Genomic DNA, 10,809 nt, shown 5'->3' with positions numbered 1-10,809 from the left:
CAAGAGAAATAAAAACATGCCCACAGGAATATTTGTCCATGAATGCTCAGAGCTTTTCTCATAACAGTCAGTACCTGGGAGCTCCCCAAATATCCACCAACAAGAGAATGGATAACAAATTGACGTGTATTCATACAATAGAATGTGATTCAGCAATCAAAAGCAACCGTAACATGGCTAAATCACAAAAACATTATGTTGAGTGAAAGAACCAGGCACAAACGAGTAGATACTAGGTGATTCCACATATATGAATTGCTAGAAAGGTCACATGTAAATGGTGATAGAAATCAGAACAGTGGTTGTGTGTGGCTTGGGGGAAAGGAGGTGTACCTTGGAGAGAGCAATGGGGAGGTTTTCGGGGCATTGAAAATATTCTATATCTTAATAGGAATGGGGATTATACAGGTGGATGCAGTTTTAAAAACTCGCCACTTGGATTTGTACCATATGTAAATTATACCTCAATGAGATTTTTATTAAGATAAATAAATGGTAGCAGGAGCCCTATCTTTACATGTTATAGTCCTCTCGAGTGCATTGTAAAAGGAGGAGTTTGGGAGGGCCCTCAGCAGAACATTTTTGTCCTCAACTTCCTTAAGCTAGAACCGTTTTGGGAAAATGAAGAGCATGGTAGATTGAGGGTCCTTTCATCCTTCCTTCTTCCAGTCCCAGAAAGGGATCGCCTGTCAGCTGGTTCTAAGGGAGACTGGAACGTGAGACATACCAGCTTCTGAGACAAAAGCAGGGTGACCTACAGGAACAGTTATTGGTTTTAGAGTATCACAGAACTGATTTTGACTCCAGGCACCAACACTTACTCTGGGACAAATTTATTCTGGTCCCTGGCTTGCAATTTTGTAAAATGAAGAGGATTATTCTTGCCTTGAATGTTATGGTGAGGAATAGTGCCCAGCTCTCTTTGCTCACTTCTATAAAGTCATTCCCAATTTCCCTGACTCTTGCAAACCAAATGCCTTCCCAGTTACACATGGTCATAGTAATTCTCCTTTATTTTTTTTAAATTTTTTATTTATTTGTCAGAGAGAGAGAGAGCACAAGCAGAGGAAGTGGCAGGCCAAGGGAGAAGCAGGCTCCCCACTGAGCAAGAAGCTCGATTCGGGACTCGATCCCAGGACTCTGGGATCATGACCTGAGCCGAAGGAAGACGCTTAACAGACTAAGCCACCCAGGCATCCCAGTAATTCTCCTTTAAAGCACCCATCGTAGATGTAATTTTGTATTTACCTGTGTGAACATGATTAATGTTATCCCCCATTCCTACTACAAGCAACTCCAGCATAAGGAAAAGTGTGTATTTTTGCTCGCCAGCACCTAGTACGGGGCCTGGCACATGACAGGTGAGCAATAAATATTTGCTGGACAAATGAGGCCTGGCAAAAGCAAGGGAAATCATGAAACTCTGGCCACCCTCCTACTCTTCCCTCTGTCCCTTAATCCAAATACACACCACTCACCCCAGACTGCCTTTGGGGGCCTCCTTTTCCCCTTTGTCATCTCCCTGAGTTTGTTAGTATCACTTTTATTCATCTTTAAAAAAAGATTTTATTTTACTTATATGAGACAGACAGAGAGAGAGAGAACATGAGTGGGGGAGGGGGCAGAGGGAGAGGGAGAATGTGAAGCAGGCTCCCTGCTGAGCAGGTAACCCAACTTGGGGCTTGATCCCAGGAGCCTGGGATCATGACCTGAGCTGAAGGCAGACACTTAACCGACTGAGCCACCCGGACGCCCCTCACTTTTATTCATCTTAACAATGTATGTGCAGCAAAAAATAGGGCAGGGGAGCGGAAGGGGAAGGTGTTAGGGTTCAAGGAGATTTGTCTCTTAGTGGTGGCCTCAGAGAGATAACCCTTTCTCTGAAGCAGCCCCGAAGTAGGAGACTTTATCACAGTGCTTAAGAAACCTGCACGTGTCTTTGTTTCTTTCCAAGAACTTTTACACCAGAAGGCACTCCAGGCCACCTATCACCGCTTCCCATCAAGGTTTGGGGGTTTCATGTTTATCTGTGTTATTCATATGTTGAACTTGCACCGGCCTGAACGTTCTTAGGAGCCTTAGTTGTGAAACTTGCGTATCTTTTGGCAAGGCTTGCCTTGTTAGAAAGGGGCAACATGGCAATATATTGTTACTTGGCCTTCGCTGCCACTTTTTTTTTTTTAATCTTATTCTCTGCCTTTTCTGAAAGCTCAAAGAGAGCGTATTATTATGATCCCATGGACTAGGAATGCTTCTAGCATCAGACAGTCCTCCATAGAGGATCCATCTCTGGCATCAGTGTTCAAAAGCTCAAACATTTAGATGGGAATGTAATTACTTTTTTTTTTCAATTCCTCATTTTGAAATAATTATATATTCACAGGAAGTTGCAAAAAAAAATAAAAGGTTCAGGGAAGACCCATGCAAACTTCACCTTACTTTTTGTTTGTAAATGCAATGTCAGAGCATTATAAAATTTCTAAGAGTATGAAAGCATCAGAAGTACAAGTTCCTCCCCATTGATAATCAAGTCAATATCCTTCTAACATATTTTCTATGCATAAATGAATATACAGACACAGTTGAGTTGTTGATCAGAAATGGGATCATGCTATCCATCAACCCCCTTTTCTTTACCCAGAATCTAAGTCAAAAATCTTCCCATTTCTGGGGCACCTGGGTGGCTCAGTTGGTTAAGCGACTGCCTTCCGCTCAGGTCATGATCCCGGGGTCCTGGGATCGAGTCCCGCGTCGGGCTCCCGGCTCAGCAGGGAGCCTGCTTCTCCCTCTGACCTTCTCCCCTCTCATGCTGTTTCTCTCTCGCTCGCTCTCTAATAAATAAATAAAATCTTTAAAAAAAAAATCTTCCCATTTCTGTGGCCAGAGCTGCGCTCATTCTTGTAAACAGCTACATAAAAGAGAAAATATTTCAAACACTTAGGTTCAGAAAATGTGGCATTCTTTAGAAACTTGCTGGAGAAAAGTTAAAAAAAAAAAGTCATGTTGTAAGGGAAGCTCAGCCTCTGCTCCTGGTTTCAATCAAATGACTCTTCTCTGGAAACAAACACCTGTCTTTGGGAAAAGCTGCAGGTGGATCATTACTGGTATGACTCCAACTTTAATAACCGGTTGTTACCATTCTTTAAAGCACTCGGTCTCCTTGTTTGGGAGGTCTGCTACTTGTCTCAAAACGGCCTTTTGTTGAACATACTGAACAGAGCTGGGGCATTCCTTTGGGAGCCATTCAGGATGGGTGAGATCAGTTGAGGTCAGGGCATAAGGGCTGCGGTGGAAGGCGACCAGAAGCCATTGCGGCAGGGGGTGGGTAGCTGGGTCTTTACCAGTGTGCACACTCCCCACCATGGCATGGGCTTCCTTCCAAAGGAGATACCAAGTGGCCCCCGACCCCCTTCAGACAGCATCACCGAAGGGAGACAGTGAAGGTGGGGCACTGCGGAGGGTACTGGCTTTTGGATGGTCTTGGATACCGGAGATGTGGCCCGAGGGTCAGGAAACCCTCATGGTGCACAAGCTGGACCTGTCTCTTCTCTGCTGAGCTCAGATCAGGGGGCTCTGATGTGTGGGGATTGCGGTGTATGCTGACAGCTGCTGGGGCTGAGTGCACGCAGCTCCTAAAATGGCCATAGGTCTCTCCCTGAATCCTCAGAGACGGTGAAAAGCTGGGACTGCTTCACTCAGAGGAGAATCAGATTGATTTAATACTTCTTTGCCCCATCCCACCTCACATGCTGCACATTCTCCCTGTTGCCCTCTTGCTTGCTGGGGAGCCCAGTGACTGGCTCCCTGAACTTCCCTGACCTGAACCTGGCCTTTTTCTGCCAGGTCTGGGTAAATTATCAGATAATGTGCCTGGCTATCCCAAACAGGTTCTTAAGGCTAATATTCTCTTCGGAATATTACCTGGACTTGCCATTCTCCCATTTGCTTTCCACTTTGGATCCACCAGGCGTCCCCGTGGGGCCCTCTATCAGCCCGCACCTCAAGGCCTGCTCTTCTGTTTCCCTGTCAACTCTCAGCCCCATCACCACTGAGTTCAGTCGTCCTTTTGACAAAGATCTGTATGTTTGTGTGCCAGCCTCTGGGCATGGGGGATGAGCAAACTCAGACTGTGTCACCCCTGCCCTCCTAGAGGGCATGGTTTAGGAAACTAAAGTCTTCCTCAGTTTCTCCAAGGCCTTCTCCCCGAGCCCAGTTCATCCCCCAGGGGGATGAAGTCGCCCGCACATTAGCAAAACCAAACAAGACAACAAACAAACAAAACCCCAACCCTAATGTGAATCCTCTCCCTCTTGCTGGTGGTATGAGGGGATGAAGCACTAGATGAAGAAGGGAGAGAGCAAAGGTTGAATTCTAGTGCTTCCATTGAGCATCTGTGTGTGAGGGGAGTCTCAGTTTCCTAACGACGAAGATGGGGGGCAGGGAACACAAACCCTGAAATTTACACTGATTTAATTAATTAATTAATTAGACAGAGAAAGCGAGTACACAAGCAGGCGGAGCAGCAGAGGGAGAGGGAGATCCCAGCTGAGCAAGGAGCCCGACGTGGGGCTTGATCCCAGGACCCTGAGCCGAAGGCAGACGCTTAACCGACAGAGCCACCCAGGCACCTCTACACTGATTTTAATAATAACTACAGCTTGGGATGGAGATTTATGCAGTCTTATTTCATCCTTGTGTCGAGGGAGGCTGTTTTCAATCCCCTTTTCAGGTAAAAAAAATACTGAGGTTCACAAAGTTTAGTAATTAGTTCCAGGCTGGACAGCTAACCAGTGGCAGACAAGCACCAGGGACTGACTCCCCACAGAGGGACTCTTCTCTCCACCACAATCTATTACGCATTCTTTTTTTTTTTAAGATTTTATTTATTTATTTGACAGAGAGACAGCGAGAGAGGGAACACAAGCAGGGGGAGTGGGAGAGGGGGAAGCAGGCCTCCAGCTGAGCAGGGAGCCCAATGCGGGGCTCGATCTCAGGACCCTAGGATCATGACCCGAGCCGAAGGCAGATCCTCAACCGAATGAGCCACCCAGGCGCCCCCTATTATGCGTTCTTGAGCACAGGGCTCACGCACTCAGCACAGCCTTCAGTAGAATTGAACATCAAGGCCAGAAAGTTAACATTGAATATATCGCAATAAAATAGTTTCACAAAGTGATCCTCCAAATCGCATCTAAACTTGTAGGCTTCCATGAGGAGGGATCATTCCCATCCATGGATCCCAATGGGAGGTGGACCAACCCCACAGCCAGTGGGTGGGGGGATGGACTGGAAGCCCGGGAGAGCCCCCGGGAGGGTCACTGTGGGCAGAGTGGGCTTGGGGACCCTGCCAAGGGCTCTGGAGACCAGAAGCGCTTCATGTTTGCTTTCCCATTCTGTCCTTTCCTCTCTTTACCCCCTCCTTATCTCTTTACCTAATTTTCACTGTTTTCTCTGGTTATCTTTATAGTTCTCTTTTTTACGTTTTACTTTGTCTCTCTTTAAGTTATTTCTTCCTTCCCTGCTCTCATTCCCCCTTAATTATTAGCTGTATGATTTGGGTCAAATTACGGGCCTCAATTTCCTTATCTGTAAATAAAGCATAATGGCAATAACTACATATGTAGCTCTTATCCATCAGGTACTGTGTTAAGCACTTTACTTACAGTAACTGCTGGAATCCTCGTGTCAGTTATAAGGTACTTTATTAGTCCTAATTCCATTTTCCAGGTGAGAACACTGAGGCGCAGAGGCTAACCCACCTGCCTCTGGCCACACGACCAGTACGTAACAACTGGTCGTGTGGCCACAGGCTTCTGAGTCACAGCCGTTGAGCGCATCCATGCTGCTTGTCAAGGAGGGCAGGACTGTGAATCCTTGAAAGCAGCCTGGGGCGCGTGGTAGGCTGTCTGCAAATATCCGTGTCCTCTCGCTCAGCTCAAGGCTGATCCCTGGTTTATTTGCCAAAGAGGGAGAAATCAAAGCACTTGGAGAACATAACTGAGCAACGATTGGTGGTTACTTTGGGCTAAAGAGCTGGCTTGTGACAAGATTTTGTTCTGCTGGGTGAGCTGTAGAACTTGGAAGCGGGGGGTGCTTGCTAGGTGGCTGAAGACACAGGAGGGGAGACTGGGAGTCCGGGAGAGAACACGGGGCAAGGGCAGGTGCTATGGAGAGAGGAATATGGGTGGTGGTGGTGGGGGGAAACCCCTGCGATTAGAGGTACATTAGGGCTGTAAGTCAGGCGGGATGTTAACACCTACCGAACTCCCCCCAAAGCTTCCTCGTGAGTCATTAGTGCTTTTGGAGTTTAATTCATATTTTTTAACGTCAAGTTAGCCCTTAGCCCTGTATCAGGTGAGATGAGTTCCGCTAACGAAGCCAGTCACACCGGCTCCCTCCCATTTACAGACTAGGTCTGCCCGCCCAGAAGACCCCTGGCGGGGAGAGGTCAGCCCCTGGGCCTGCGTCCTGAATCCTTCCGCAGTTCGGGATTTGGCATCCGTTTCCTTTCCCGGCCGCCGGGGATTGCAGGTCACCGGTCCTCCGGGTCCCTCAGCCAGCAAGGGGAGTGCACAGGTCTGTGGTTTCTAGCGCCCTCGCTTTGTCCCCTCGGCTCCCACGTTTGTGTGCAAAATGCTGCAGGCTCTCTCCCACAGGCTTCTCCTTCCGCGGGCTTCGCTCGGTTTCTTTCATCCTTTCCCGCTAATCAGAGGCGGTGTCCCCGAAGTGACAATGACCACGGACACTCTGAGCAGAGACACCTGTGTCTTAGTCGCGCAATGGGTCAAGAGTTTCAGAAGGATTCCGAGCAGCAGGCAGCAGAGTGCTGGTGGGCTGAGCAGTGTTCTCAGACCAGCCCCAAGTCGGATTCCGCCCCGAAAGAGCCCCTGGGAGGCAGCGCAGCCGGAAAAGTAGTTGGGGTGGGGGGCCTCCTTCCGCCTAGAGCCACTGAGAGAGGTGGGCCGTGGCAGGAACTGATTGCACGGGAGAGGGAGGAAACCTCCAGGCCCACACAATTCCCCAAAAGATTGTTCTGGCATTGCATGCGAGGTCCGGGACTCCAGAGGGCTGCGGGGCCCATCCCTTCCCCTAACCCCTGCCACGGAAGCTAGGTTTCCTTTTGCCTGTCACAGCTTTGGGTGAAGGCATTTGGCACACGATCGAGACAAACGATCTCATTAATCTCTGCAGCCCCGATGGCTGCAGTGGGCTGCCCCGCACACAGTAGGCGCTAAGCTGTGCGGCTGTTAACCTGAGTAAATCCACACAGGAAACTATGATTACCATGAATGGGCTTATTATGCGATCATTGCTCAGAAGAAACAAAAAAATTACGAATAAGGTTTGAAGAATGGGGTGGAGAAAGAGGAGAGGGGAAGCCTTGGGATCATGGGGGTTCTTCGAAGGAAGAGGCCAGGGTGGGGCATCCAGTCCCCTCCAGCACCCCCCCCCACTCACCTGAGAATAAACCAAACAAACATGAGGGGACCCAGAGTCTCAGGCCATGAGAGGGTTCAGCCGCTTCTGTGAAGGGCAGGTTATTTTGCTGCCAGCCCAGAGTCAGGCCACCGTAAGCTCCCGTCCTGAGACAGTGGCTCATATGCCTCCCCAGTGAATATAAAAATACCCGCAGATGGAGCTCGTCCCAGCAGTGGCTTTTCATCTTTGGAGTTCACAGGCCGAAACGAGTTGCCTTTGCAGCCTCACACACACTGCACGCAGAGGAAAGAAATTGCCGGTAATACAGTAGTTTTTTTCCCTTCACTTTGGCTGAACCAAATAGGAGTTTGTCCTTTTAAATTGTCTGCAGCAAATGTAAATTCTAAGCCTAAAACTCTCATTCGGAGAGTGCTAGCCGTGCACACCGGCGAAAAAGGACGAAATGCCCTGAGAGGGGTCCCTGGGTGTTGAGGGGGGTGGTGCTCTAGGGGTCTGCCACGGGTAGAGTCTGCCCTGGCCTTTTTGTATGTCAGCAAAAGAAAAGGCAAGAATCTGTCTGTTCGTCCTAGCCTGGATTTCTAACTGTAGTGGCCTGACTCTAAGGCTCTCCCTGCAGGACTCAGATCTTTACTCTCTAGAAAAGACAGGCCCCTCAGAGCATGTGTTGGATGAGTAAACGGGAGTTCCTGCGTTTCTGCGTGTGCTGATGGCAAGAACTAGTTGTGAGTTGAGGATGAAGCAAAAATGATCGGGGCGGAGGAGAACACGAATTCCCTTCCAAGTGCGGGGCGGAGAGGGGTGTGAGGAATTCAGTCTAGAGTCGGGATTGGGAGCCAACGCTGCCCTCCCCTCCTCGTTGTTATCAGGTCCTGCCTCGATAATTCAGGCCGCAACACGTCTAGGCCATCTTCAGCGGGGAGCGAGCACCAGGCCTGCCGTCTCCTGATGAAGAAGCCGTTCTCCAGGCTGATTTATCCTTGCAGACGGCAGACCTCTTCTTGAACAGTGATTTCAAAGAGTTAAACTGCTTCCATATGTCCAGCATGGGAGTGGAGTTTGTAGCCTTTGGCAACCTTGGCTGAATCCAGCTGCAGCTGCTACCTGTGTGTTCCACTGCGTGTGTGTGTGCGCGCGCGTGCGCTCACACACACACACACACACACACACACACACACACCCGCACGCCTGTGTGCAGTGACATCTGAACCATGTTCCGACCGTGTCAATGAAACTGTTATGTCTTTGTTGGGGGAGATATTAATTCTGAGCAATTACAGCTCCCTCTTTCCTCACTCCCTCCCACCCCCTCCCCTCCCTTCATCTGCTCAGCAAGGACCATGGACCATGTCAAACAATATACAACAGAGAAGAATGCAAATAAACTTTAGTCTGCATAGCCCAGCAAAGCAGTTAGCCGCCCACTTGCAAGATACTTAACTCTTGTACACATGATACACAAAGAACGCTAGCTACTTTCACCAATCCCTTTAGACCAAAAAAAAAAAAAAAAAGGCAAAAGAACTGATCCTTGTCTTTCTATCTGTGAGGTTGCAGTTCCTCCTGCTAATAAAGAAGGTTTTCCCATGATGCAGTGTGATAAGGATTGGCCTACATGTAGTCCAGAAAGCTACCGCTGATGTGTCCTTGATTAGGTGTCTTATCTTCCATTGAGCTTCATCTGATGAAGACTGCTGACAGCATAATGGCTGGGAAAGCTTCGGACAGCTCCATAAAATGGCAGCTATGTTATGACATGTCAGCCAGGACCTGGTGGATGGTAAGTTTGGCGTGTTCACTTTTTTTTCCTCTCACCCTCCAAACCTCCCCCCTCCTTTCTCTTGAGCTCCTCCTTTATTGTTCCATGCACGTGTTATAAAGTTCCCTGCCTGCGGAAAGTTCAAGCTCAAGTTGTGGGAGCCTGGGGTGCCTTCGCACACCAGCGTGCTAGATAGGATTTCCCCGCTATTATGGCCAGGGACGTGGGCCTTTCTCTTTTTTTCTTTTTTTAAAAGGTAGTGTGAGTTTTTGTTCACTTTTTTTTTTTTTTAAGGAAAAACGTAAGTGGTACAGTCGGCCCCAGGCTGGCTGGTATGAAATGTATGGAGGTGGGGCAGTCAGTAGGGGACTGGAGCCTTCTTGGCTAATTGTTCTTGCATTAGTCTTAAAACAGAGTAATGCACTTCTTTCTTTGGCTTCTCTGAATAATGATTTAGATAGTGTATTGTATCATGTTGTGTGCAGTTCCCTCATCAGTATGCGACTGTCCCCCACGCTTCGCCTTAATTTGGAATCCACCTCCCTTTCAATGAATACTGTAACTGGAGCAACCACTGATTACTATGCCACTCAGCGTAATTAAATTTAGTTAATGAGGATATGCATATTCAGTTCATTATTTTTCTTTGCTCCGGCAAATGTGTGTGGGTTTGTTGTTGCTGGGGTTTTTTTTAGCCCCATATTTGTCCAGCTGCAAATTTGGGGAAGAGGAAAAAAAGGCATAAAAATTCGGGATATCGATGAGTTCTATGATTCAACTTGAAAAATAATATCGAGAGGAGAGACGTTGTGACTTTCTTTCATCAGAACGCTGGGATTAAGAGGCCATAGTTTTGGGAGAGAAAACCTTTGCCATCAAAAAAGTGCTATGTGAAAATTTTCAGTCTACTGATTTTTGTTGTGGGGACAATGGTCTCTTGTAGGCAATAGTCGTGACATGAATGGGCAAACCTTTTGCAGGCAAGCCTTCCAGTATGAATATTAAATTCATCCTTGGGTTAATTCAGCTGAGCATTTATTTGTTTTTCTTCCTTTGCTTTGCTTTTCTTTCTTTCCTTTCTGCCCTTTTCATTTAAGTCTTGACTGCTTTTGCTTGTTCGCTTTGATAATTATTATGCTTATGACAAGAGCAGTTTTCTCACAATTAGTACAGTGTGAGACAATGGGTACTTTATTCTAGGTGGGGAGGGGTATGGCCAGCCCCGGTCGTCAGCCCATCCCCAGTGCCCAGACAGAAGGCAGCGCCTTCCCATTTGTCCTGGCTTCTGGCTCTGCTAGGCAAGAGGGTTTCTGATTAATGTGTGAATTTCCTAAAAAGTAGAAGTTACGCTATTGCTCCTAGGCTCTTCCTGAGCGCCCAGTGTGCAGAGAGGCTTCACTGTACCTTGCAGTTCTTCTCGTGCGCGTTCTCATTAATGTGAGGTGTGTGAGCCTGCAGGAAAACTTTTCTGCCACTACTAGTTGCTGCTTTGAGTGCTCTGTTTCAGAAAGAAAGAAAAAAAAAAGGCCAGTTCCTCAAGGAGAGACAGACAAGCCTGCCTCCCTTCCCTTCTCTCTGGCTCTCAATCACTTTCTTCCAGTTGGAGTATATTT

At 47.9% G+C, this 10,809-nt stretch overlaps 1 protein-coding gene across 3 annotated transcripts in view; it reads left to right on the top strand.

The window, feature by feature from the left end:
* Window positions 1-9,121: 9,121 nt before the first annotated feature.
* Window positions 9,122-10,809, top strand: part of NFIB (nuclear factor I B) — a 436,652-nt gene continuing 434,964 nt past the window's right edge. For all 3 annotated transcript variants that reach the window (XM_088019179.1, XM_088019178.1, XM_028107279.2), the window contains exon 1: window positions 9,122-9,217. In XM_088019179.1, the coding sequence (XP_087875305.1) occupies window positions 9,122-9,217 (96 nt within the window). The remainder of the gene's footprint in view (window positions 9,218-10,809) is intronic.

This window comes from Eumetopias jubatus, unplaced genomic scaffold (genome assembly GCF_037043125.1).
Source record: "Eumetopias jubatus isolate StellerSeaLion01/CBP00866 unplaced genomic scaffold, mEumJub1_p1.0 scaffold_15, whole genome shotgun sequence".
Taxonomy (NCBI): Eukaryota; Metazoa; Chordata; class Mammalia; order Carnivora; family Otariidae; genus Eumetopias; species Eumetopias jubatus.
Note: the sequence above shows the minus strand (reverse complement) of the source record. Positions and strands in the feature narration are given on the sequence as shown.